Here is a 27,811-nt window from a genome sequence, read left to right as displayed (position 1 = left end):
ATAGGATTTTTAGTTATGCAAGGGTTGAAAGAAGGGGGAGAAGAGAGTGCAGGTTCTTTGTGTGCTTATCTTATAGATGGTCTTTTGTGGTCTGTTGGAACAAATGCTGTCAGTATAGTGCACTCCACCTCAAACCAGGCAGCCAAGCTTCATCTGGGACCTACAATACACAGAGGCAATGAATCCACACGCAGGGACACTGTCTGATTTAGCCAATGCCAAAAATGTGAACTCTGGAACTCCACCAGCTTAGCAATGTACCCCTGGGAGCCCACAGCTGGTGTGGATGAGAGCAGCAAGGCTTTCTGACAGTGACAGAAGCCAAAGGGCACTTAGAAATAACAGAGATCCCCATTCCTCTTTCCAGTTTCAAGTATCAGGCACTTTTCCCCTCTCTTCAGCGGGCACAGAGACTTTGGGCAGTGTCAGCACATTTCTCAGAGTTATCTGTCTGCAAGGTGTCCTCAGCAAGGGCTTGCAAGTCATAGGATCTGGAGTTAACCTACCTCCAACATAAAAATTGATTCTTGCCTATTTCACAAGCCTTTTCTATTAACTGTCAGGGACAAACGCCGTGTCTGGCTCTCCAGCTCCTCCAGTCTGAACACTGCTTTAGTTATTTTGCTACAAGACTGGCATAAACAAGAGAAATGGTGGATTTTGTTTTTCAACCCCCTGGCTGCTTTCTTTCCCCTCCCATTGGCATCTATTTTTGAACAGGGAAAAGCAGACGTTGCACAATAGCTTTGCCCACCCGTCTTATTTTTGTTTGCATACCTTTATCTGAATAACACAATGATAGGGAGCATTTTAAATAATTTGGAGGGACACTGTAGACTTGTAGATTTGTTCTGGATGCATGAGACCCTAGTTTGATTTTTAGGCCATCTGCTAACTGGTGCTTGTTCAGAGGGAGTCTGCAAGATATTTGATTCACTTCTGATGCAAGAGACATCGTTCCTTCTGGAATGAAAGCCAGACCTGCTCCTGCCAGCAATGCCACATATTCTCAAGATGTGTTCTGAGGATGAAGCACCTCAAAAAGGAAGATGTAAAATGCTTAAAATTTAGTAAAATGCTTAGATAAAGTCTCCTTTAGGCAAGAAGCCAACAGACTGATTACGTTCTTGTGGTGTTCTAAAAGATAGAGGTTCTTGTATAATTACCATTTAATGGTTGGGACAAACAACATTAGACTTTTTTAAAACAACAAGATTTTTAATTTCAGACACTTTTTTCCCAATTTTCTAGAAAGCAAATTAGACATGTAATTAGATATGTGGTACACTTCTGAAAAATCTCATTATGTTTGCATTTAAGATGCATCCTTTCTTGAAAAGCTGCCACGAGTTCTTTTGTCTGTGAACACACCGGGCCATTCCTTTCCATGTCTGTAACCTGGGGAAAAGACAGCTAAAGCAAAGGTCTGATGTAGTTTATCTAGAAAAGTGAAATAATTTTATTGATCTTGGGATAGAGCAGGACTTTGCTGATTTTGAAAACGGGTGTTTATATTCTCTCTCTCACCATATAACCGTGACATTAACAGCATTTCAGGTGGGTTTGCATTTTCTCTTGCAGTTGCAGGTTCTTTGTAAGGTCTGAACATATGAGTCAGTTTGATGAATGCTTGGAGGAACGGGACTAGCAGTGCAGGATGGACCACCTTCGGCTGCTTGGTGTAAAATGCACACAAACCGCAGCTCACCCGTGCACTTTCTTATTATTCCAGCCTGGACACGGACCGGCACCCACCCCGCGGGGCTCACGCTGCCTGCGGCTCCACACCGCGCTCCCACCCTTCCCTCTCCCTGTGCCCCAGCCCCTCCGCCACCAGCTCCGAGCGCTGAGAGCGGGGCAGGGACCCGAAGGCAGAGGGGCCCAGAAGCACGGCCGGGCACCCCCGGGGCAGGACGGAGCCGTGGCCGTGGAGCCGGGCCGGGCCCCGCCGCCATTTCGCAGCGCCCGGCGGGGCCCCAAGGCGGGCCCAGCCCCGGCAGCGGCCCCGCTGCGCGCGCAGGAGCCCGACCCGGAACCGCTCGGCTCGGCGAGGAGATGGCGGCCGTGTCCGTGCTGCAGGCGCCCAGCGGCGGCTTCAGCTTCGACAACTGCGCTCGGTGAGGCGCGGGGCGGCCAGGACGGGGGGCGAGGGGACGGGACGGGACGGGACGGGACGGGACGGGCGGGCTGCGGGGCTCGGGGCTGGGAGCCGGCGGAGCCCCCGCCACCGCCCACCCGGCCTCAGCGCTCCTGCCCCTGTGTTGCAGGAACTCGCTCCTGGAGGCCGAGCTCGCCCAGAAGGGGCAGCGGCTGCCGGCGGCCCGCAAGACCGGCACCACCATCGCGGGCGTCGTCTTCAAGGTGAGGGGCGGCGGAGGGCTCCGGGCGGGGCCGGGCGGCGGGCAGCGGGCCGGGCCCCAGCGCTGCGGCCCCGCTGAGTCACGGCGGGGCCGGGCCCGGGGCTGGGGCCGAGCCCGGGCTCTGGGAGTCGTTCTCCACTTGCGCAGGATGGCGTGGTCCTCGGAGCAGACACGAGAGCGACGGAAGGAATGGTTGTGGCTGACAAGAACTGCTCGAAAATACACTTCATTTCTCCTAACATCTAGTAAGTGTGGGATCGGTTGTTGCGTGGGATTTTTAGCTGTCCCCTCTGCCAACGGCAAGTATTAAGGTGCTTAAAAACAATAATTTACATTTGTTAGCCAGGCTTGCTCATTTTGTGCATTTTATTCACGTTTAAATAGGCTGTCTTGTTTCATGCTCTGAAAATATTAACTGTACGGGAACTTAGTTTCTTCAGTTTTGCAATGAGGGAAAGGGATGCGCAGACTGCAAATGCTGAAAAGAAAAAAAAAAAGTCTTAAGGAGTTTTAATTACATGTGCTGCTCATTAGGATTACCGGTAGCAAGGCCGTTGTGTTTCAGGAACCCTAAACACTGTCTAGGGATGGACAGGAAGAAAACCCAAGTAGTTAAAAAGAGTTGAATGACTTCAGGCAGCTTAGAAAGAAAAAAAGAAGTTTAAATTTGTTGAATAAACCAGGCAGAATGCTCATAGAGGCACAGAGTTACTCGTTTCCCCTCCCCGCCTCTTCCAACTTGCTTGCAATATTTCCCAGTTGTTGCGGTGCTGGAACAGCTGCAGATACTGATATGACAACTCAGCTGATTTCTTCCAATCTGGAGCTCCATTCGCTGTCTACTGGACGACTTCCACGCGTTGTCACAGCTAATCGAATGCTAAAGCAAATGCTTTTCAGGTAACCAAATGTTCTTCTTATATTTTAATAATGCCGTTAAAACTACCACCTGTGACTCAAGCTCCTGTGAACGCATATCCTTACTTAGCCTACCTAACCTCCATAACAAGACTCTAGGAAAGGCTGAAGAGTTGCTCCATCAGTGATATTTTAGAGAACTGATCCTGCAGTTGTGCTGTGTCGATAGCATTTATACTGCAAAAATATAAGGACAATACTTTAATGAACTGTTGATCACAACAGTGAAAAATGATCTGTATGTTTTTTGTGACAAGACGGCTGGGCCAGTAATAATCTTGTAAATGCAAGCTTTTTAAATTGAGAATTTTATGACCTGTAATAGAATCACAATATGAAGATACATTTTATTTTCAAAGGAATAGAATGACTAACCATTTGAAGCTTGCAGCTTCTGTTAATACAGAATTCTGCCGGTGGTTTAGTGAGATATAGTAATATAACAGTTGGAAGTTGTACTGCAGTTGTCCTAAGGAAAACTTACCTGATTGCTTGGCTGATTGGAAACCATCACAAGTATGGGAGTTGTACCTCCTAAATAGCAATGAGACTTAAAATGTGCCATTATTGAGGGAATGTTCTTCAAATCTTTAAGCATTGCAGTATTATTTTAATACTGTTTTTTGTAGAAGTAAAGAATGCTGTTGAAAGAGAAAAAGAATGAAACAAGCATATTCATTTAGAGAGATTGTTCAAACTATGGAAGAGTCTCCAGCAGAGTGAAATAAAGCCCTCTTCTCCCCAGCCCTGCCAGCTTTGTTCAACCAAGTGACCTAGATGAATTACAGTAATCCAGCTCACTTGCTTAATGCTGTATTCCAGGGCAGTTTGCCTTAAACATGTCATAAGACAATGAATTAAAAAGTTAAATCAGACAAGAACATCTCATGGAGGAAACGAAGGAATATATTTTCTTTGAAGTCTCTAAATATAAACTTAATTGCAGATACAGGAATTTCATGCAAGGCTTGAAAACTGTTCTGAATTCTCTCCCTGTCAGCACAAATGTATCTTCCAGCCTCCTTGCTTGTCCAATGCATGCTTGTTCTGGTTGACAGTGAAATATATAATGTTAGCTAATTTCTCAATTTAGGCTGTTGCTCACAGATAGTAAAAGCAGTCTTCTGTTATAGAGATGTACCTGCTGTAATCATGGAAGAATTCTGAAATGCGTGCATTGTGTTTGAAACGAACAAAAAAGCACAGCTTTATCATAGGTTTCCAAGTTCACGTATAAACATTGTCCCTAGGTATCAAGGCTACATCGGTGCTGCCCTGGTTTTAGGGGGAGTGGATGTCACAGGACCTCACCTTTACAGCATATATCCTCACGGATCAACTGACAAATTGCCTTATGTTACCATGGGTAAGTGCTGGCTCCTAAGTACTCTGACACAACTCTCAAAAAAAAAAAGTAATTTTTACTTAAATTCTGTTGTTTGCTGTGAGCTGTGCAGAGCTCAGACTTCAGAGGTAAAGCTGTACCCATGTTTTTACAGCAGGTGAGATGTTCTGTTTTGAATGCTTTAAGGTTATGGGCTATTATACTGTCTAAATCTTAAGCAACCCAAAAATGGTATTCAGAAACCTGATGTGCAGATAGTGCTAATTTATGGTTCATATAAAATCTTGCTGGGGAAATGCATTCTTCCTGAAGTTTGACTGCAGTTCGATTAGGAATAAACGTGTCTTGCTTCTCATCTGGACCTATTTTGTTTCTTGCTAGGTAGCAGCGGTGTTTTAAGCAAGAAGGAGCTTCATTGTAGTTTATTTACAATGTATGATTGGTTTTAATTACGATACGGAGCTTCTCAATAAGAAGGTTATGTCTATTGCTGGGGTGGCAACTTGACAGTAGTAGCCTACTGTCACGTTATTAAGTCTTAACACCATAAGTCTTCCATCTGTACCTTTTCTGTAATAGCACTAATTTGAACTATATGTAACTGAAGTATTTTTTATTTTTTTAAATGTCCTGCAAGCTGATAGCTAATTTTAAGCATGAACCTTCTTCCTGCTCCTCCCTTGTGAGGGCTGTGGAGGAGAGTATGAAGCAGTTCTTTCATCTTCCTGGCCTTCTGTTTTGTTGGCCAGGGGTAGCCGAGTTTTAGCTTGCTTTAACCACATGGTTTTCACCTCTTGCTAAGGAAAAGATAAAAGTTCCTCGAAGAACCAAACCAGCCCTTAGTCTACATGGTGGCCTTGCTTCTTTGTGTCATTCCTTTCTCTTCTTTTGAGATACATAGTATATTCCTCTTCAGCTGTTTTTTCAACTTCCTATTCAGTGTTTCCTGTGGTCCTTACACTCCAGGAACTGGTTTGTCAGTTTCAGAAATGGACATTTGCAACTTGAAAAGGAATCATCTGGCTTAAGCAAGCATTGTTTACTCCTGTAGTTTGATACAAGTGTTGTGTTTGAGGGCCTGCAGACTGTGAAGATCCCTTCTTTGCTATTATTGCTAGCAGTTTGTGTTCTAAAAATGAAGAAAAAACAGCTTAAACAGTAATGTTTGTCATGCATAATGCTTTCAAGCTGGAAAAAGTAAAATTCTAAACATAGCCAGGGTTGCAGTTGGTCTCTGAACTCAAAAGAAGACACGCGTTTCAGATTTACCTTTCATTTTGAAGACTTGAATGATTTTTAAATGAGATCTTGGTTTCTGCAGAGTTGCAGAAGTGTAATGTAGAGTCCACATAAATCAGAAAAGCAAACTGAAAGCAGAAAAATGAAATAGGTCAGTTTAATAAGCATGATTTGCTCTATGTAGCTTTTATGCTGACTCTGTGATGGGAAAATACAACTTCAATTTTCCTTAATCTTTTCCTGTTTGTGGTTGTTATCTCTAGATTAAATGCCATTAGCTATATTATATTCTTGGAAATTTTAAAGCTTTTTTTTTTTTTTTTTTTTTTTTTCCCTTCTGGGTCTTTCTTAGACAAAATGGCTACAAAATCTACAAAAACGGCTTTTCTGCTGTGTGGAAGAGCAGGAACCAGAAATGCAAAAACCTGTGGTTTGGGGATTTTTTCCTGAAATAGATTCAAAATGCCACCACAACACTAAGAACAGAAGTTCTTAGTGAGCAGTTTTTGTAGAGTTCTAGTACAGTGCATTAAACTAAACCAGCTTTGTTGTAAAAACAGAATTTATGCTATAGGCTTTTTCATTTAATTGTCAGAAAAACGTGTACTTCTATGGGACAGGGATTTTGCTTGCCCATTCTCTGAATGTGATTAAGGAAGTAGTGGGTTTTAAAAAGTGCCCAAACTATTTGTTAGGGCTTGACTTAACTGAGTTTCTTGTACCAATTCATTTGACCTTCAGGCCACCACTTTCTTTGCATTTGTTTTCAAATTTTCGTTGCATGTTGTTGAGAATTTTAAAGAGATCGCAGCCTGTTTTTATCAGAGCTTTAATATTCATCATTTGTTAGAGCTGAAGATGTTTAAGAAAGTAAACTTTGAGATCACGTTTTTAGCATGCAAAAAAAGAAGTCTTTGAGAAGGCTGGAGGAAACGCAAAGATTCTGGTGTAAGTGATAAACCAGGGTTGTGTATATGAATATCTCAAATGTTCAGGAGGTGGAGGCTTTGTGTGGGACAGTGAAGTGTGCATGTGGTAGCTATTCTGAGAAGCCGTGGCCTCTGAACTGACTTGCTTTGCTGGAAGTTAATGAACCTATTTTTAACACGCAGCCTGTAACAATTAAAGCTTTCCATCCCTTTGAACTAGTAAAACAGTACAGCTGTTAAACTGAGTGATGCGGTTAACTCTGGGCATGAGAACTGTGGTCCTTACAGAGATTCTGCAGCGGTGGCACTGTACCGATAGATGGTGCCATTACCTTAGCAATTGGCACAGGACTTGCTTGGCAGAGAAAATCCGTGTAACAGTCACATTACGTGATGTCATTGTTTAGCCTTTAATAGAAAAAAAAAATAGTGTAAATGTCTGATTCTTATAATTGCCTTATGTCCAATATCGTAGTAAACTGTAAAACCGTAAATGACTTTAAACTGCTAACTACTAGGAGTTGATTGCCTGAATAAAGTCGCACAGCTGCCGTTATGTTCACGTGCCTATTTTACGTGCCTACTTCTGTGCCTATGCTTTCAAAGCTTTAAAATATGGTATTTCTGAAAATCCTGGCCATTTCTCTCCCTCTACAAAAATAACATAGTGGCAGAGCAAGCTCAAGCAGGGAGTAGGCTCTCAGTGGATTAATTTTACTCTAGTTTAAGCTTTGATTTGCTGTCAGCTGTGCCAGATCTGTCTGGTGATTGCATGTTACTTCTGTCCATGCTTCCACACAAAGCCCTTCTCAGCACAAATGTTCTTTACCTTTCTATAGGCAGTACACTGATACTACTTTGTCTAATGACTAGGATATATTTTAGTAACAGGAGATCTGCTTACGCTTATAAATGAAAGAGAACTAAAACAGCAGAAAATGCATCAAAGGTCAAATCAGAGATAGTAATAGGAGTTGTATTTCTGTTTTATGTAGACCATAATGTTTTTCCACAGATGTTTGAAGGGTGGTTTATTAAATCAGGATATGTATCTTAGACCAGTCAATTTCTGGAAATGAAATTCTTAATGGGAAATGTTGTTGAGGTGTTGGGTTATTTTTGTTTTTAATGTGCTGAAATATCTTGCCTTGAATGTATTTGTGGACAGATAGAGTGATGTCCTCCCTTGCAAGGCAGATTTAAAAGATACTCAGTGCTTACTCAGGAGTGAAAACATCAAATTAAACTGTTTATGCTGACAAAGGACAAAATTGGATTTCAGCAAACGATGCAAGATTGTCTGATTGCTTGGCTTGTCTAGGAAAGCTTCTGGCCAAGACTTATAATGAAATGCGTGCATAAAATTAAACCACTTGAAGTCTGTAGTTCAGCTTTTGGAAACAGTAAGTATGTTCCAGTAGTCTCTAGTGGCAGAAGCCAGTCCCCTGGTACCTGTGTTGCTCCATATTCATAAATCAGCTCTTCATGCATTGGCAATGTTGTCCTGCCGAGCAAGCAGTACCACCGCTGAGACTCGGCCCCTCGGCCAGGAACCAGGGTGAAAAATGATCCCGATCGATGGGGCTGTGGAGATCACCGAATTTTTACCTAGGATGAACAGCAAATTGAATAACAATGAGTGCGTGTGAATAAATGCCCTGTCAGGGAGCCCTGACACTGATGGATTAGGAATTGCTGAATGTTACTCTCGCACGGCTGTGCGCATCCTCCGCTGTGGCAGGCTGAGGTAGCAAACAGGTCCTTGGGTGATGAAAACAGGCTGTGCTTAGCAGTGAGGAGTTGTCCTCGGTGAGTGCTCTGCTAAAAAGGTCCAGTTCATCTGTCGCAGAAAAGCTCCTGCAGTTGCAAAAGACAATGGAAGTCGTTAGCTCGATTTTCTGCTGGGTATCAACAATTATCTTTTACTTCAAATCTGATACCGAAGTGGTACGACTCCTTGTGTAAATGCCAAAGGCATTATTACAGTCAAGTCCAGGAATTTTTGAATAATTCAGTTGTGAAAACTTATTAAATGACCAGTCTTTCTTAAAGGAGTAAAGCAAAACAAAAAAAAAAACCTCATGTGGTCTTTAATGAAGTTCTCTGGTTTGTGCTAATTGCAAGACTGAAAAGTATTTGCCTTAGAATACAACTTTGCATCGCGGTTTTTGTAGGTCTTTATTTTTTGGCTACTGGTGTTTTTATATCTTTAGATGCCAGATTAGTATTTCCTGAATATTTACTTAGTAAGCATAGTTTACTGAAAATGAATGTGAAATAAATTCTTTGGAATTGATAAGGCGCTTTTTTCGTCTTTCCCAAGGTGTTGAAGTAACATTGCTGTTAGTGTGTTTAATAAGTCCAGCTGAAAGATTTCTGTATATTATGTAACACAAATACACAAAGACTTTACCAATTGTATTTGGTTTTAATTACCCTTATTGCTGATCTACAGAAGAGTTATAAACATCATTTATTTTTATTTTTAAAAAAAAAAAAAAAACAACCAACAGAAGTTCCTGTTTCTGCACTGGTTGTGTGGATTGTGTGGTGCTAAGTTCCTAAACTTAACAACAAGTTACCCATCTCAAGCTATCTAAGATAAATAACTGTTGAGGTATTATTTTCTGTGCACGCTGTGTGGGACCAGCGGTCAGCCCTCCGGGAGCACCGCGGGTGGATTGAGGCTCCCTGCCTCGGCGTGCTACAGGTGGCTGCGGTAACTCACCTCCGTAATGGTTTTCAGGCAGTTCGTATTGCTGTTGTCAAACAGCAGCTGATTTGTTTGGATGGAGGAGCTCAGAAGTTTCCATATATTGGTGTTCCTAAAAACACAGTCCTTATAGCTGGTGCTAGGAAGAGTAAAGAACTTCCATTGTGGTAGCTAAGATTACCAAAATCTGTTTTTTTGGAGAATGTTTAGCTGTGTTGCAGACTTCTGCTAAGGTACTGTTTTTTTTTACAGGCAAGCTTATAAAACTTACGTTGGCATTTATAACCAGTCGAGGAAAAAAATTGAGTTTAAGCAGCTTTTCCAGCATTGCTTCCTGTTCTCCTTGGAATCTTGATTTTTAGATGTAAATGTTTACATGTAGTGATAATTAAGTACATTTTCAACAACTCTTCTACAACCTAGGTTGTAGGACCAGCTACATTTGCTTATTTAAAGCTGATATTAAATTTGATGTTTATTTGCATCTTGCTAATGTGGTGAGATAGTTAACAGTACAAATTTCATGTATAAATGATTTAGTGTAACATAAGGATCTTCTTTTCCTTGCCAAGTCTCCTGAGTTCTTGTCCATGGGTTCTTTTGTGAACTTTTTTAAAAAGAGAACCGGAGGAATAAATCCAGGCTAAGTGTGCCATGTATGAAATTACTGGATTATTAGCATTATTGATTAGTTTTTGTCAGTAGAAGTTTTAAGAAACGAAGACCTTTTTTTTTTTACCTCAGTAGTTTTAATGTAGGAGTTTGTGAGATGCTAACTTTATATTTTATTTATTGCAAAATCTTTTAGGCTTCAAACTAACTTTGTTTCTAAAGAAACCTTCTTGAAGGGTAAGGGTGTTTGTTTTCTCGTTCTAAGGCTTCCCATTCTGCTTATGGTAGGCCTTCTGAGTGCATTAAGAGTATGGTCTTAGCTTGAGACCATATCCCAGATTATTTTTTTAACCTTTCATTAGAAATGTTCCAGTGTCATTGTACAAAAGGAATTACTTTATGGTTTAAGTCCTGTATTTGTTCTGGAATGCACCTTATTTTGACCTTGTTTGAAGGATCAGTAAAATTCCTTTTATTTGGTGATTTGTTCTGTGACATCAGCTGTTTGTATCAGCAGTTCATTTCTGCTATTAGTTGCTTAAAAATCCTTTTTATTCCCAGCTTCAGCATTTAAAAAATGGAAACACACATTGCTTCAAGGTGTAAATGAATAGTCATAGCCTGTAATACAAGTACGCACTTAGAGTGTCCTACTGCTTTTAGATGTGATGTATTTGGTACTGTAAAGGTAATGATCCTCAACCACAGCAATATTCTGTAACAGCAATATCTGTCATATTCATTGGGATTACCATGTTCATTGATTTGTGTCTGTAAATCTGCTGTTTCTACCCTTTAAATTTGATCTATAATTGGACCTCCTTAAGTGGTTCAGATAAGGTAGTCTGTATTTTCTCAACAGTGTCACTGTCAGCTTCTCCTTTTTCATTATACATTCAGCAGACTTGATAAAATCAGCAGGACACCTCATTTGAAACTGTTTAATCGCTGCCTTTTTCTTTCACTAAACCATTGAGGTGGTCAAGCGATATACACAAATCATTTTAAATAGAAAATATGGCTTTCTCTGTGACCCAGCTAAACAGATAGCAGTATGCAAAAGAAGTTAAAAAGTAATAAATGCCAAAAAATCTTCTAATTGGAGTAAAAAATTGCAGGTAACTTTATTCACTCCCCAAAAGTAGCACACGCTGAAATATGGCTAGGGCCACAGACAGACGAGATCCCTTCCTGAAGATTCACTCTGAACAAAGCACGTTCATAGTTTCCAGTAGTATTGTACTGCTTTTTGTATTCGTTTATGGAAAGTGTATTTGTAACACCTGCAGTTAGTGCTTTGGGTAGGGATGGGCTACGTAATGTTATTGTACTTGCAGCATGGGCTTTAGGAGAAGTAATGTTAAACTCGTGATGTCATCTTTGTCATTTTGTCTATTGAGTTGTTATTGTTGAAAGTAAAAATAATGGCATGAAATAAATGTGTAATAAACTGTTAGATATGGGAAATAACCTGACGGCAGCAGCCAGCAACCCGGTTACCACTGCTGGCTTACTCGTCCCCTGTACACAGGCGGCGGTGCCGGGACAGCTCGTTAGGGCGATCTGTGCCCTCTGGGCACCCCAGTACCCAGTGCTGAACCCTCTGTGGGTCGGGGAATGGAAGAGCAGGAGTTGAAGCTGGCATTCAGGTAACTCACTTTTGCTGACCTCATTTTCATATCTCAGTGTTTACAGTGACAAAAAGGCTGTCGGGACAGGGAACACAAGTCTGTGTATACCAGATTAAAAATTCAGGATTAAATTAGGTGTTGGACCTCAAGAGGTAGACACTTGTAGTAGTTGTAAGCGAAGGTAGACTTGCAGTCTGATTTGTGTTGTTGATTATTTGTTACCTTTTCTTTAATAAATTAATGAGAACCAACCCAAAATCTTGTATCTAAATACGTTGGCTAAAGAAGTGTCCTAATTTTGTTACCATAGGTTCTGGATCGCTAGCAGCTATGGCCATTTTTGAAGATAAATACAAACCAGACATGGAGGTAAGAAATCATTTTTCTTTCAGTGTTTCTTTGTCTACAGTAATTCTCATGACATGAAGAATTTAAGAGATTTGCTTTAAAAAAGATAAATCTGCTCAAGTGCTTAAAATATATTAATGTCGGCGTAATGTAAACCTGTAAACAAAAATTAGGGGATACAAAATTTGAATAAATGTTTAATATCTTTCAAATTTAAGTATGGAAAAACTTTTATGATTTTAATGTAGATGAAAGCTTGAAAAACATGTACGTTACTAATTATAGTTGACTCCAGGAATTTAACAGCCTTTGCATAGTCAATTTTGCTGATTTTTTTGCTCAGTAGTCAGGCAGTCTCTTTATGCAACTCTCAGTCTTTAAAAGAGAATAGATGATTGTAAAAATAACAAAATATGTTCCAGTAGCATAGGAAACCAGTTAGATTTTGGGTTGACTGTCTATGTTCAGAACTAGCAACTACATTCTTGTAGTTATCTACTTAAAAGCTGGTTATTGGAAGACTTGGTTGAGTTGTTTGTGTTTTGCCAATGATCAAACTTGAGAAACGTTATGGTTGTTCATGAAAGAGAATCATTAAGGAGAACTATAAAAGCTGGAGTGTCTTGATGAAGATCAGAATAAGTTACTGTCATTTTTTTTTTTAAATGAATTTATCCAAGGACATTATTTTTGTATTCTCTCTAGTATTTCATTATGCTTACTAGCACCATGTTCAGTGTCTGCTAAACTAAAAAATGGTGAAAAATCTAGTTATCTGCAGGCTTACAATTGATGGAAAAAAAAAAACACACAAAACAATTGTAGAGCTTTCTGTGACCATATTTGTAAAATGCCTCAGTAGTTTCAAGACCCCCTTTAAACCATGTTAATCTCTTCAGAATTTGTGAATTCTCCTCCTTATTCCAGTTAATAAGTTCACATTAAAGAAAAAAAATGAGAACTGAACACAAAATCAGAAAGTGAACCCATTGAAATGACTTGTAACACTAACAGTTGCAGTCATTTGAGCGTGAAATACACAAATAACAATCTTACTAAATATTCAACATTGCTGAATGACACACAAAAAGTTGATGAACTTCAGAAAAGGTCTTCAGACGTTCCTCATCTTTGTAGTGCAACTGCTGTGGGCTATTTTCTCCCCTCCAGATGTTGCAATGACTGCAGTGTATTTTCTGGGGATAATCCCATAAGTCTTGAGCTCCTCACTAAAACTGATCAGTTAAATTTTACATTTAAAGCATGTCATATGTTGTTATATATATGAAATAGTTGTGGTTGTGCAAACTTAAAAAATGCAGTAAGACGAGGATTTGTATGCTGCTTCAGTGTTTTAGAAAGAAACTGGATTTCTGGCCTCCAGTATATTTATAAATGCTATCAAAATATTGGAACCTTTCAATAGGCACTCAAGTATCTTCTGTAAATAGCATTGCACTAGATAGCTAATACAAAGAACCACTAGGTGTAGAGGTAGTCTTTCTACTCTTTTTTTCCCCTCATACTGCTGTGAGAATGACACAGTCTCTTTTCCAGCCTCTCCTGTGACTATGCACTTGGCATGTGTGCTATTCAGACTGAAAACATGGACTACAAATCCTTGGAATCAACAGCTACAGCATAATAGTCCCCTTTCAAAGATACAAATGTCAAAGAGCTATGCTATGAAACTAAAAATCTTACCTCATTCTCAGCTAGTTTTCAAGCTTGTATTTTAAGTCTTTCTTTGTGTAAGAGCAACCAAAAATGCACCCAAAATTGGTAAATTTCCAACTTTTCCTGTTTAGAAAGGTCATCCTAATTAAATTGTCTTCATACACAACCGTAAATGGCAGCAGATACTCACTGTTAGAACAAGCATGTGGAAACGCAGCCTACCAGTTTGTTGAAATAGATATTTAGATGTTTGAGGCTTGTGTGCAAGCTTCAAACCCTTAACCCTTCATTTGTTTTTATGAGACATTCTGTTGTCTAATAATTTAATAATCAGAATATCTAAACCAGCAAAGTTTCAAGTGGTAGAGATCAAACTGTACTTTTAAACACTTCTTCATGCTGTTACAGCTGCCATCTTAAAATATTTACTTTTTATGCCAGATTTATTTTTTCCAATAAAAAAAACAAATAGCACGTTTCTATTGAAATTAAATTAAATCTGAACCACACTGTGTATTTTGTGTAAAATTTGCTATGAAATGGCAATGAAGATTAAATTTAAAATTCGCGGAGATTAATTTAATGAAATGGGTAGAGGATTAATATTTTTCTGTCAAGATCAATACTGCTTTCTTTTGCACTAATTGTCAGAATATCTTGCTAGGGCTACTGAAGGGTAGTGGTGTGCTGCAAGACCATCACATCACAGAAAAATGATTCAAAGGCAAACTGTCCTGCACCCTCTGGTATCGACTTGCAAATTAGCATCTGGAATGTAATTAAACAAGCTTAATGAAAGTAGCAGCTGAATACTACTGGAAAAGACAATCAGCTTTTTTCTCTCTGATATATATTCTGTACTATTGAAGCTGATCACCAAACACATCGCATGAGCACAGTTAAAAAAAATTAGCATTTATTTGAAGAATAGGAACTGTTTTTCATTCTGTTATGCTTTTGGCATGCACTGGTGTCCCATGAGAGCCATGCCACAGCAGATAGTGCACAATATTTATAAATCTATGACAGGCAATAATAGCAACTTGAAAAATTCTTTTGCTAGAATTTCAAGTTGAGAGCTGCCAAAAGCTGAGAGGATCAAATCTGCAGTGGCAGCTGCTGTGCCCTACAGTTAGAATTGTAGACTTTGAAGATTCTCAACTTAAAAAAAAAAAAAAAGAAAAAAAAAAAAGAAAAAGGAAAAAAAAAAAAAAGACTGCAGGCTTAGCCAATTTTTGCAGGTTTCTAGAGCCCTGGCTCTCTGCCTTTTGAAGATGAGTTGCTGAAGCTTCTACCACTGCCTGAGGCATGCTAACACCAGCAGGATGTGTTTTTTTCCACAGACTTAGTGTGTCTTCAGATTTAAGTAGCACATGCTTTATCAATGCCAACTGTGATGGTCCTTTCCCTGGTTGCAATGCCGGGAGATGATCTTTACCCAACATCCTTCAGAGAAACTGCTAAGATGGATGGTGACGTACACAAGTGCCACTTCTGCAGTCTGATTTATGGAGGCATGTTTCATTATGAAGCAAGTGCTGGCCTCTAGAGGAACCATTATAGATTGCTGAAGATGTGAACACTTTCAGCCCTGAAGGCCTGTAGATGCTTCAAAATGTAATGCCAAGCACCTAACTACTGTGGAACAATATTAATCTGTCATGTGGGCAGCTATAGATCTACTTTAAAAAACATAAGTGGAAGAACAGCACATCTAATAGAGTGTTTTGAGCTTAGATCTTTCATTGCAGCCAATTTTTCTTTCAGCAGAGTAGCCATATGGTTTTTAAACCTTAGTCAGAATTTGCAAATACGCTCATGCCTTCCAGTGTTAAACAATAGTGAAGAAGTGCTCTGAAGCAGTAGATATGGCAACCGTCATGATCTGGGAAAAAAAAGTCTGTCTGTGGTATTAGATGCTGGAATCCTGGCTTTCTCTATACTGTGGTTGTTGAATTCCTAGGGAAACGGGGGAGGGACGTTATATATTTTGTCCTGGTATTTGACTTCCCTTTGAAAAGTAGAAGGTTTTTTGTCTGTAGAAGAACTACTTGATGTGCAGTGAGGCTATACTGTAGCTTCATGTTTAAGCATGGACACAGGCTGTCTTTAACTTTCTTTTTTGTATTTCATCAAAACAGCCAAGTTTATTAAAGGAGGATCTAAAAGGAAGAGAATGAGTAGAAGCCACAGAAAGCAGCATTACTGCAGAGAAAAAATAAAATATGTCTCGTAATGAATTCAGGGGCACAGAATAGGTGGGGAACAATGGAAGGGGATAGAGTCTGGCAGCTATTTAGTAATTACATCTGAAATGGATCGTTGCAAAAATGTGAGATTGTATTTACAGTCATTTATTTCACCATTTGTAGTGCAGTAAGAAGTCAAGCAGTGATGACGGAAAACCAGAAGCTCTGAAGGGCTAGGAGTGGATTTGAAAGGGGTCTGGTGGTGCTGTGACTGTGTTCCCCTCGAAGCACAGACGCTGGCCCTCGTGCAGGAGTAGCTCTGCTGTCCAGGAGTTAAAATATTCTGGGTCCTGCCTTCCCACCAGAGACGTGGTCCTTCACCTAGTGGCCAGATTTGCTTTTGTGACCATTCCGCAGTAACTGCCTTGGCTGACTTGCTTGGTTTTGACAAACCTGGGTTAGGGAGCAATCTCACGAGCAGTCCAGCTGGCAGATTTGGTAATCCCTTGTAAAAGGAGAAAGGAGAAGCAGACCAGCCGTGGGAGGTAGTAACCTTTTCCAGCTAATGGTTGCGACTGTCCGAGTAGGTGTGCTCACAAAGAAACTACAGAAAGGAAGAGGGCTGAAAGTGATCTAGGTTTAAAATGTGTAGTCTCGGGCTATTCTGGTCCACAGTTTTGTTCCTGGCTTTGCCACTGGTTTTTGAGGTACGTGAGGGCAGCCCTATCCCCCCAGAGTGAAGGAGCTGTGGCATAAAGAACGGCTTCCCTGAGGCTCTGTGTGCACTGAATGTCTTTGCTGTATCAAAGGGAAGGTAGTATGAACGCTAGTTTCACCACATACTTCTTATTTATTTATCTTCCTGAAATAAATACCAGGCTTAGTACAAAATATTAGGGAAACATGCCACTTTCTTCCATTTTTAAACAGCTGACATACAGATCATTCAAAAATGTTTCTGTGCTTATATTTCCTACTGTCCCTCAATATGGTGGCATTATTTTTGTTTATTAGCTGCTGAGAATAATACGGAGCTATTTTTGGAAACTGCCAAAACTCTCTAATCTTCAACACCAGTTCTCATCATTCTTATTTAGACTGCATCTGTGTGATTCGGGGCTCAGGAGCAATGACAAGCTGCATATGAATTCTGTATTCATTAGTGATGGTGATCAAAATGCCTGTGTCCCCGCCATAGGGCTCAGGTGTGCAAGTCTGCAGGCTAATCCCACCAGCTGACATTCAGAGGTTTAATGACTCCATGGGAAGGTGACCACTTGCTGGGAGGTTTGTCGGCTGAACTCAGACAGCAGACAATAGAGATCAAGCCAGACTATCAGAGTTAAGCTGGAGAGCCTGCCTGAGATACTTGAACTCCTGTTGGTGTCAAACACAGAGATTAAGTAAATGGAAAAAAAAATCTGACTCTGGGAACAAAAATAAGTACTTAGTATTTATGTGCTCTGTATATCTGTTTATTTCATTACTCAGTGACAATAACGCAGGCTGGTAGTGGCGTATTTTCACTGCCTTTTGCTGATGGAGCTCTCACTGACACAGATTTCATGCTTTCCTGTGTTATTTTCTCCTTCAGGGACCTGAATTTCCACGGGTAAATAGCAGATATTACCACAGACATCCATCCAGAAAATAAAGGCTTCTCATGCTGTTTCTTACTTTTTTAGGTTAAACTTAGTGTACCCGAGCTCCATTTCTGCTCGGAGCGTTGGTCAGTCGGTTCTGTTCTCATCTGCCGCAGGATTGTGTCTTGGATTGATTTCCATTGTTGAACCAATGTTAAATGGGAAATACAAACCTGGTTTAAAATGGTCTGTGCTGCTCCCTAGCTTCGTGGGCTCTGAAACGGCTGATGTTACTGGAGAAGAGTTTTGAGGTGTGCTTTTGAATCTATCAAAGTACAATTTCTGTGCAGAAATCAGGTGGGAAACTGCCAGCAGTATTAATCTGGGTTACCAGTAGTACCCCGTAGCACTTTCTTCTAGGTTTCTGTTGATGGGCTCTCAAAATAAATGAATTTTGCCTCGTTTTAAATTGGGCCTTGCTGCATGACAAAGAGCAACCATTTCTTCACCTTTACGAAAGTAATGCTTAAACTTTGTACGTAATAATGTAGACGAGGCAGTCAGAAGCAGAGCTCCATGTTAAGAGATCATTTCACTGCAGAGGGTCGATGTAGGACAGGTAATTATTTTTGATGCATTTCTCAGGAGCAGGTGTTCCTGTTTAGATCGTTTCAGTTCGTATATCTCCCATAACCGCAGAGCCCAGGCAAAACATGCTGGAAAATATTTCAGGTGGCACGGACCCGAGTGCCGTCCTGCAGCGAGGACTGCGGAGGCAGAGTGCGTCCCGTGTGAGCGGAGGACACCGAGTTGGTGTGAGGCTGAGCAGGGGACTGTGCCTGGGCTCTGGGGGGAGGTGTCCTACGAGCCAACGAGGCATATGGAGCTTTTTGGTGTATTTAGGAAGAAAAAATTACCAGGGCCGAAGACTTTTTTTTTTCTTTCCCAAACAAAATGTTCACCTCCATTCCCTTCCATTGTTTTTTAGTTTAGGTAATAGTCACGTGAAAGTTAATTTGCTTTATTTGAAGCCAGATGTTATAGCTGAATATTCATCTTTTGCTGCACAGTACTGAGGCATAGATTTTTGGTTTTATTCCCTCCATGGTTTACATTTCTTGCTACGTTCTGGCAGCTGAGGTTCAGTGCCTTAGTGCCAGGTAGTGCAGTGGTACAGAAAGGGTACCGCACCGCGCCGGGTGGAACTCGCAGCATGGCAGAGTTTACAGCTCTGTTGGTGAGTTCATTTTATTCTGAGAATTGATTCCCTGAAAAACATGAACTTTACACAAACAATAGATTAAATGTGTTTTCATATTAATTCTTAGCTCAAAGTATGGAAGCAGTATTAAAAGAAGCCCTGCAGTTGGGAGAGGAGCTTGTGATTTAATTCTGTACCAGCGGAGCTATGCATTGTACTAGTCTCCTTGTAAGGAATGAAATATAGGAACTAATGTTATTGAATAGGAGTTCCGAATCATATAAGTTTTTTGCCTTGGCAGGTAATTTGGCATAAATTGTTAATGTAAATCCAGGTTAGTGGGGAAGACATTATTTTACTAAAAAAGATAAACTGCTGATTAATTCAGTATAGAACTCAATTACAAATTGAAAGTGTCTCTGCGGGACGCCAGTACCCTAAAGACAGCAGATGTTGAATTGATACTCCAGCATATTTCACACTGGTATGAAATATTAACATGGTTTATTATACTTGTGTGGTGTACAATATCAGAAAGGGGGAGGTGGCGATGAGCATGGGCTTGCAGGCGTCTGTACCAATGGAACAAGAAAAAAATGTAATTACTGAGAATAGTAATTAGGGACTTAGGTATATTTTATTTGAAAGTATCTTAGTAAGAACAGTTAGAAAAATAAACATTTACTAATATATTATTCACAACAATATTTGCATCAAATGCAATACAGAATTATCCGATATATTAATGAATTTAGGTAAATTTGCGTAAAAACTTAAATATGCTGAGGTTTAACAAGGCTGCTAGGTCACTGCTGTGCTCTGATTTCTTTTTTGCATAATTTTTTGCCTATGCCATTTGTGCTGAAAATTACTTCCTATCAAAACTAAATTTCCTGCATTTTTTGTGTAAAGTAGGCAGTGTATTAACCCTCATGTATTAATAACCCAGGGTTTTAAGCAAATTATTTTTTTTGTCTTTCAAGGTATTGGATAAGTGATGGTGCCACAGACAGTCTGTGTAGAGTTTGCATTTGAGAACACTCCAAGTTCTGAAGGGAAAAGTGGTGTAGTGGCACAAGGAGATGCAGGAATGTATATAACTTAAATCTGGTTGTGCTTTATTTCTATTTATTTAAATAGAAGTCTGAACTTTAAAAACGTGCAGAGAAGGTAGAATTCAGACAAATGCAATTAAAGTTACCCTATCGTGAAAGCCATTCCTAACAGAAGGCATGATCCACAGCATTCGACAGGGTGTGTTCTAGAGAGAAAATTGTAATCGTATTTAAGTCTTCGAGTCCTTTTAATTTTTCCATCACACTTACTGAGAATATTCAATAGTTTCTACCCTTTTTTTAATGCACGAATTGGTGTTTGCTCCCAGGACCCATTTTTTGTCTCACTGCTACATGTCTCCCAGATGCTGCTAATCTTTGCAGATTCTGATTTTCATAATCCTTCTGCCTTACTTTGTGACTTTTTAGAAAATGAACAAAAGCTGGTGGTGGAAGGAGCAGGGGAGGGGCTAGAAAGACTGACTTCTGAATTTGTTCATCTCAAAGCTGAAAGAAAAGCAAGATACAGTGATTGTAGCATTGTTTATGTATTTTTATAAAACAGATTTATGAAACAAACCGTATTTTTCATCTGCTTATGAGGTACTGCTTAAAATTCACGCTCTTTTTTGGTGAAGACTTGTGAAACCCAAGTGGTTGAAATTACAAGTGCCAGCCCCTTTCCAGCTTCAAGGGGCAGCCAGAACAAATTCATTCTCACTAAATGGAGCCTTTCAACGTCTCCTTACAAGGAAAAAAAAAAAAAAAAAGCAATATACTTTGCTTCCCAGTTTTGCTATCTCTTTGGACATACCCGCAGATTTTAGCATTGCTTCCAGTTACGTATTGATCTCTACCACGATTCCTCCCAACAGACAGACCTGCACATCCTCCCGCATGTTGTAGTCTGCTGATTACTCTTCCAAAGTCTAATTATGCTTCTGTAGGTGCTTATGTCCTTCAAGAGGTATCACTTTCCTAGCCTCCAATTCCCAACACTTCTTTATAGATTTTTTTTTTAACCATCTCTGCCCTTCCTGGAGCTTCCGATTTCTTCCCCTCTGCTTCCTTCCATTCTCTTCCCACCTGCCCATCTGGTGGATTCTGCCTTTCAGTAGGACGTACTTTTTACATGGCAGAATTTGAACAAATTTCATTCTGCTGTAAAAGTCAGTTTTGTTAAATGTTTTTAGATTTTTTTCTTACAAAAGTTGTTACACCCAATAATATTCATTGTATGCTAATATTCATTGTGTACTAAAATTTAAAATTCTGAGACTTAGATATTTGATACATAGTGCAGTTCTCCAATGCTAACAGGATACTGGTGACCAGCAGAAGCCATTCATTCCTTTTTGGTAAGAATTAAAAAATAAAAAAATCTTTCTACAGTTTTTAAATCTGGAAAAGACATCTTGTTAACTCGCTTGTGAAGTTTTTAAAAAAAAAATAATTTAGGAAATAATATTCACAGAGCAGTTCAGCTGCTCCCTTTACTGTTGTAGGCATCATGATTAACTTGTTTAAAAGTTATTAGTAAAATAGTATTAACACGAGGTAGAAATGTCCACATCTCCTGTAGAAAAGTGTCTTTTTTACTTCAGTAGTATTTGAAATCTGGAAATCGCTTAAGTGAGAGGAGAAACTTGATTCAAGTCGTATACAAGAGTAATGTGGAAAAGTTCCTTATTGGTGCTGTTTGGGACTTGCACCGTAGCAGCTGTAGAGAGGTAATCTATCAGTTCTTGAGTGTCTACAAAATGCAACTCTCCAGATAACAGGTTTAAAGTAAAGATTTAATACAGTCTCTATCTACTATGATGCTGCAGTGACAGTTTAAAACTCATTCTCTAAATCTCAGCAGACTTTATAGCTAGCAGTGGGCTCATATAAAGCTTAATGGCATTACAACACATAAATCATCTTTTAAAGATGCTACCAGTAGCTCCAATATTAAATGCAGACAATTGTCTGTGTTATAAATAATTTATCAAACACCATTTCAGATTAGCCTTTCATGCTGAGTTATTTATTTTAGCCTTTACTGTACTATTCCTAAGACGCGTTTTGAAAGATCCATTACTGGTCAGTTTAATGAACTTGGGGGTCTGTTTGCTCCCCCTCCAGCACTACGGTACATCTGTGGTGACCATTACGTGGCTGATCTGGACCTCTTTGCGCCTTTTACAAGTGCTGCCCATTTGTCATGTAGTGGTAAATGGAGCTGCACATTGGAGTCCTGGGACACATTGCGTGATGTAGTGATGGAGACAAACAGATAGCTCTATAAAGCGCTGCTTGTCACAACTGACTTGTATTACAGTACATCACTCTTGCTGTAATCTCATTTAAGAAGCAGTGTGGACCCGAGAGAATGATATTCCCAGTTAGCTTGGTCTTTGCAACCATAAAGTAGGAAGTGCTCCTTTTATATACTCTGAACTTTTAGGGTTTTTTAAGATTAATTATTACAGTGACTCATTCGTGCCCCTACACTTAAAACTGTGTCAGCACTTTTCACCATAACCCCCTGTTTTCGGGTTGTAAAATAGCAGCCCTTGCTAGAACTTTGTATGCAGCATCTCTATCAAGGATATTTTTTTTTTCCCCTCTTGTGGCTATTCTGGTCATCTTTCTAAATTATGGAAAGGGGAGGAGGGGTAAACAGAGCACTGTAGGGTTTTCTATAATTAAAATTATTCCAGGTTCCCAAACTGGAATAGACTGCACTATATCAGATGAAGGAGCTGAGATTACATTTTAGACCTTCCCAGGGTAACAGATGCTGTAGTGTGGTTACAGCTGAGCTGTGTTGACTGTACCGGTCATTTTAGAACTGTTTTCATTTTGATAACAGTAGATTAATAGAGTTCATTTTAAGAAATAATAAAAAAAATTGAGTTGACTCTGCAAGATTTTACATAATTCTTAAAAAAAAAAAAAAAAAAAAAAAAAAAGGATTAAAGGGGGAGGGGAAGAAATGCTTACATTCTGCTTTGCTTTTCCTAAGCTGTGATGTTTCTCTTGTACCAGCAGCTCAAATAATAGCTTAAAATGTTTCTGGTTTTGCTGCCACTTTAAAAAAAATAATAATAATTGTGCACACACTATTGTTTGTCTTAGTAGTATTGTGAAAATAAATGTGTAAAACACGGTTAGCACACAACACATCTGTACAAGCAGTCTTGTATCAGCTGAAGGAGAAAGCACTTGCTTATCAGGGCTTTACTATCGAAACACAGAGGAAACACACAGGAATTATTTTTACAGCATATCTGTTTTGTTTTAGTCAGCTTGGTGGGAAGTGTAATTCAGTGGAAGAGGGTTTCTTGTTATTAAAGGTTGAGGCTAATACGAACTTAGGCTGTTTAATAGTTTACTGAAAAAGCCCCACTCTTGGTCAGTACCTTAATGAAGCTGTTAGAAGAGGAACACTGCTATTAACAAGTTCTTTTATAGAGGGCCATTGGAGAATGCGGAGTATGCGCTGGGAGCAGACGTGATTGTAGCTGAGCTAATTTTGGGCTCCTCTTCAGCTGCACTTGTACGCTGGGGCTTGTGCAGCTGCCGTCTGAATCAGAGGCACTGGAGGAGCTGGGCTTTTAGCATCGTGATTTTCATGGCAGGATAGTGGCAGGGAGGCCTTTAAAATGAGGCAGATAAAAAAGGTGCCTCTATCAGCATCAGCACTGGGTGTTTGCTCTTTCATTCATGTCTAATGGCAGAAGATTACTGAGATGTGGGAGAAGCCAGCAAAGTGACAGAGAGTGGCTGCAGCACGCAGTTACTGCTGTGATCACATCAGGATAGCTGTGCAGCAACGGCCATGACGAACTTTAAGCTAAAACTGAGACAAAACTTCTGTGTTCATGGTCTTTTTTCAGTCTTATTCTTAACTCCTTGGAACAGGCCTGCTCTGCTCATGGGGTTTCTTAAGTTCTTGCGTATGCTGGAGAAAACCTAAGCTGGCGGCGAGGGGTGTGCTTTGTGCTCAGGTGCGTATCTGAGAGGCACCAGAAAAGATGAAAATGGGGTGGGTGTAGGTACAGGGGGCACCACTGCCCTGCAGCCTGACCCTGCTGCCAGCAGGAGGGGGTGCGGGGCAGAGGCAGCGATGGGGAGCTGCAGGGAGCTGCTGGCGTGATGGCAGGGACACACAGGTGCTGGAACCAGGCGCCTGTCTTTGCGTTTTGCAGGATGTAAATGAATGCAGCAGGAAGGTTGCTCTGCGATATTTATGCTCGCTATCTTTGGCTGCAGTGTAAAGTAAGGATTTGCTGTTTTAAGTTCGTTTCTAATATTGCTGGATCTGTGACTTTCAGCTTTTGGAGTTGCTTTTGCGATAAAAATAAGCCCTCCTTGGGAGCTGTAGAGGGAGCCAATGCAGCTGTAATAAGAAGAGGTTATCGGGCGTATCAGAACTTGGACTTCTGAGGCCTGTACGTCAACACTCACACCGTTTATTTGGGGATGGGGCATGAAGATGATTACAGATCTGTTGTGATATTTGAACGGAGAGTTTTGATGATTTTGAAATGTTTCTTTGTAAAAGACATTAAACTGAACGTTGACGTGTTTGTGTAACGGAGATGCTATTGTGCTCTGTTTCAGACTATTTAGACAGCCTCCAAATAATGTAAAAAATAATTTTAAAAATTCTGTTATGTGCAGCATGCGTAGTTCACCAGCTGCATATTAGCACTTTCTTTTAAAAGGAGATCATACAAAACCTGAAAGAATGTGAACATTTGAACTTCTGCAGGATTAGTGCTTGGTTTCAGCAGCAATAAAAAGTGAGCTTTATTTCCTGTTCTAGTTTTAGATTCTAATTTTGCTACAACTAGGATTCCACTTTGGACTAAAAAAAGTAGAAATACATGTTTTAAAATACATAAATTTAATATTATGCTTAGTATATATATTATGCTTTAATTACCTATGGAATTTCTGAAGCCTATAGCAGAAGAGGGACTGTAGCAAACAACCCATTTTCTTATCTAAATGCTAAGAAGTCGATCACAAACTGCAATATTTTGATAAAGCTACCTGGTTCTGCCAGCATGTTCAGCCAAGTTTTCTGCACTTGTTTTCAGGACTGGAATTAAAAATATTAGTAGGCTACAATTCAGTGCAGAGCTAGGCTGCCTTGCAGCGCAGTTACAGAATATATTTTGTAAACCAAGTTATGTTCCAAAATCATACAAATATTTTTGATACTGCAGAAGAGTAAGTAGTTCCTACCTAGGCAAGGATTATAAGTACACTACTATGGATCTTTAATTTGTGTGCAGCTGTTACAGGTGGCACTATAGGGAACTTGTTTGTGTGCACAGAAGCCTGGACAATAAAATCCACGTTTAATTTCTCCACTCATTGAGATAAAAATCTTAATTTTGTTTCTTTGACTCTCTTTACTAAATCTGATGCCTCTGTCTTCAGGGGAGAGAGGGATGGAGCCTGAACAGGATGAAGGCTGTCCCACTGTTCAGTAGGCTGTTGTTCATGCTCTGTAGTCCTTGATGATTATCTCATTTATTGTGAGAGCTCACAGCTTCCAGTGTCACATGGACAAACATTTCTGTGAAATGCCAACGCTTGTGCAATGACAGCTTTTTTTTTTTTTTCTAAACTTTTACAGGAAGAGGAAGCCAAACAGCTTGTGAGAGATGCCATTGCAGCTGGCATATACAATGATCTGGGCTCTGGCAGTAACATAGATATCTGTGTCATAAGCAAGAATAAGTTGGATTTCCTCCGTCCATACGATGTGGCCAACAGAAAAGGCGAAAGGTTAGTGTTTCTGAAGCTGTGTGTTACCTAGGCTGCTCCTAACCGTTCTTGTTTTCCATAGTACTAAATTTTGTCACAGTGCTCTCTAGATCTCTGTACTGAATTCCAGCTAAACAAGAAAACAAAATTAGTGGCTGTGCTTGGCAGTTGACAGGAGGCTTAGTTGCATTTACAGGTGTGTGAAAGAAACTAATTGCTTACCTGTCACCTCTTTGCTATGTTGAGAGACTGCTCGTGGAGTTCAGGCAGTGTGAGTGTGATGAAGTTTCACATTTGTGACTGAATAGATACATCAGGTAGCAAGAAGGTCCCGCTTTGCATGTTTGCTGAAACCTGTGGTGCCAGAAAGACTCGTGGCATCACCATGCCTGCTGCAGTTCTGCCTAATTGTAGCATGGGGATTTGAAAAAGGAGCACGTGGCGCAGTCCAGCCTGTCATAGGTGTTATCTATGAGCTCACTGCAGGGATAAAACCCAAAGAAAACTGCAGAACTCTAGCCTGGGACTGCCACGTTGTGTTCTAGTTCTAGAAGTATTTTCTAGCCTGTGCCTGGAGAACGTAACCTATGTGAGATTGCTAAGACAACAAACCGATGTTTCGATAATTTCGATAACTCTTCTCATAAATTAAAATTGTCCAGAAATGTACAGTAAATTGTCCTTTCACATTACAGTTAATAGCTAAATATGGCAGTAGCAAGATTTAAGACAAAACTTGAGTACTAGTTTATGTATAAATTAACTACAACTGTTCTGTGTTATGAACATTCTTGCTTTCCTAATGGAATAGTGCCCTTAACCACTTCAGCTGTATAGAAACCTGTGCTGCTTTCCAGCTCTTCCCTTTTGCAAGCCCCATCAAAAAGATCCATTTCAGTATGCCCACCCCACCCTCATTTTATGGTTCTCAGTATTCATTGCCTGTATTTATTGAAAATGACATTATTCTGTGACTTGTTTTGAATGATTGTAACACAAATCTAACTCTGGAAGTTGCTGGGAAACAAGGTTACATTTAAGCATGTAATATTGTCTTGCATCACTGAGAATATTCAGGATACAGAGGTGCTGAGATTCTCAAGTGAGCAAAATTTGAGTGTTAGCAGAGCTGACAAATTTTACCTCTAAAGGCTCAGATGTGTTGTTTGGTGAACTACATTGCCTCGTCAGTGAAATTACAGCCCGCAGGGCAGTTAAAGGATTTTGTGATACATACTTTTATGTTATGTGTAACAAGTCATGCAGCTTTTCAGTACGCTACCAAAATAGTGGACTTCAAAGAAATCTCTTTTCCCCTTCTCTTTAATGCAGGTGGCCATAGCCAAAGTCCAAATGAATTGCACTGCTTCAGTTAAAAATCCTCTGGCTTTCTTACTGTGCAAACTTGTACACATAACCCTTTGTTCTGAGCAGAAACTTCTCACTATAGAGGTGGTTAGCCAGAAGAATCTTCATTGACATTTTAAGTGAGCTTATGGCTTCTACTGTGTAAATGGGAAAAGAGTGACACCTCCTTTACAGTCAGATGCAGCAAAATTTCTGAAATGTGGTTTGATTACAGGCAGTTTTTGTGTTAAATGTTAGCTACAATTAGCATGGAAACCCAAAGTTTATACACTGGTAAAATTAATCTAGAGATGAAAAAAAGCTTGTGCTTTGAGCAGGAGTACACAGCAAGAATGGCCCATGCTATAATGAGATCCCACTTATTTCTACAAAGTAGCCTTTCAAGTTACCTGCTACCTTTTTTTTTTTTTTTTTTTTTTTTTTTTAAAAGACCATGCATTTCATAAAAATGCTAGGTTAGCTCAAACTTTATTAGTTGTTGCAATCAGTTTAGATTCTGCAATAAGCACAGTGTCACTCTGGACTAGTGTAAGAAACTTCCATATCACAGAAGGCTAATTAGTTCTGAACTTCTAAATGAGTTTTCCTAGGTAGTACCATCTTTCAGCTTAACTTTCACTGTTTTCTTTAACAGGTATGGTAGATACAAGTGTGAAAAAGGAACTACTGCTGTTCTCACGGAAAACGTCGCACTCCTGGAAATTGAGGTGGTGGATGAAACTGTACAAACCATGGATACTTCCTGAACGTTATGTGCAGCCCTTCTGTGTCACTGCATATGAACGCTGGTTATGTTTCGCTTTTAGAAGCCTTCCTGCTCAAAGAGAAACATGCAACTGCTACAGAATAAAGAGGGCTCTGACCATTCTCCTAA

The 27,811-nt window shown here is 40.0% G+C and overlaps 1 protein-coding gene across 1 annotated transcript; it reads left to right on the top strand.

Moving 5' to 3' along the window:
• The first annotated feature begins 1,957 nt into the window (after nucleotides 1-1,957).
• PSMB7 (proteasome 20S subunit beta 7) lies at nucleotides 1,958-27,811 on the top strand. The gene is made up of 8 exons (XM_084299135.1): nucleotides 1,958-2,117; nucleotides 2,268-2,361; nucleotides 2,508-2,605; nucleotides 3,120-3,260; nucleotides 4,529-4,644; nucleotides 12,058-12,116; nucleotides 25,439-25,590; nucleotides 27,572-27,811. The coding sequence occupies exons 1-8, from the start codon at nucleotides 2,056-2,058 to the stop codon at nucleotides 27,681-27,683; spliced, it is 834 nt and encodes a 277-aa protein (XP_084155261.1). The 5' UTR covers nucleotides 1,958-2,055; the 3' UTR covers nucleotides 27,684-27,811.

This window comes from Netta rufina, assembly GCF_964035555.1.
Source record: "Netta rufina genome assembly, chromosome: 20".
NCBI lineage: Eukaryota > Metazoa > Chordata > Aves > Anseriformes > Anatidae > Netta > Netta rufina.
Note: the sequence above shows the minus strand (reverse complement) of the source record. Positions and strands in the feature narration are given on the sequence as shown.

Coding starts and splice junctions, on each gene's coding strand:
- PSMB7 (XM_084299135.1), top strand. CDS start 2,056: ATGGCGGCCGTGTCCGTGCTGCAGGCGCCCAGCGGCGGCTTCAGCTTC. Junction 2,362..2,507: donor TCGCGGGCGTCGTCTTCAAG/GTGAGGGGCGGC, acceptor CCACTTGCGCAG/GATGGCGTGGTCCTCGGAGC. Junction 25,591..27,571: donor GCCAACAGAAAAGGCGAAAG/GTTAGTGTTTCT, acceptor TTTCTTTAACAG/GTATGGTAGATACAAGTGTG.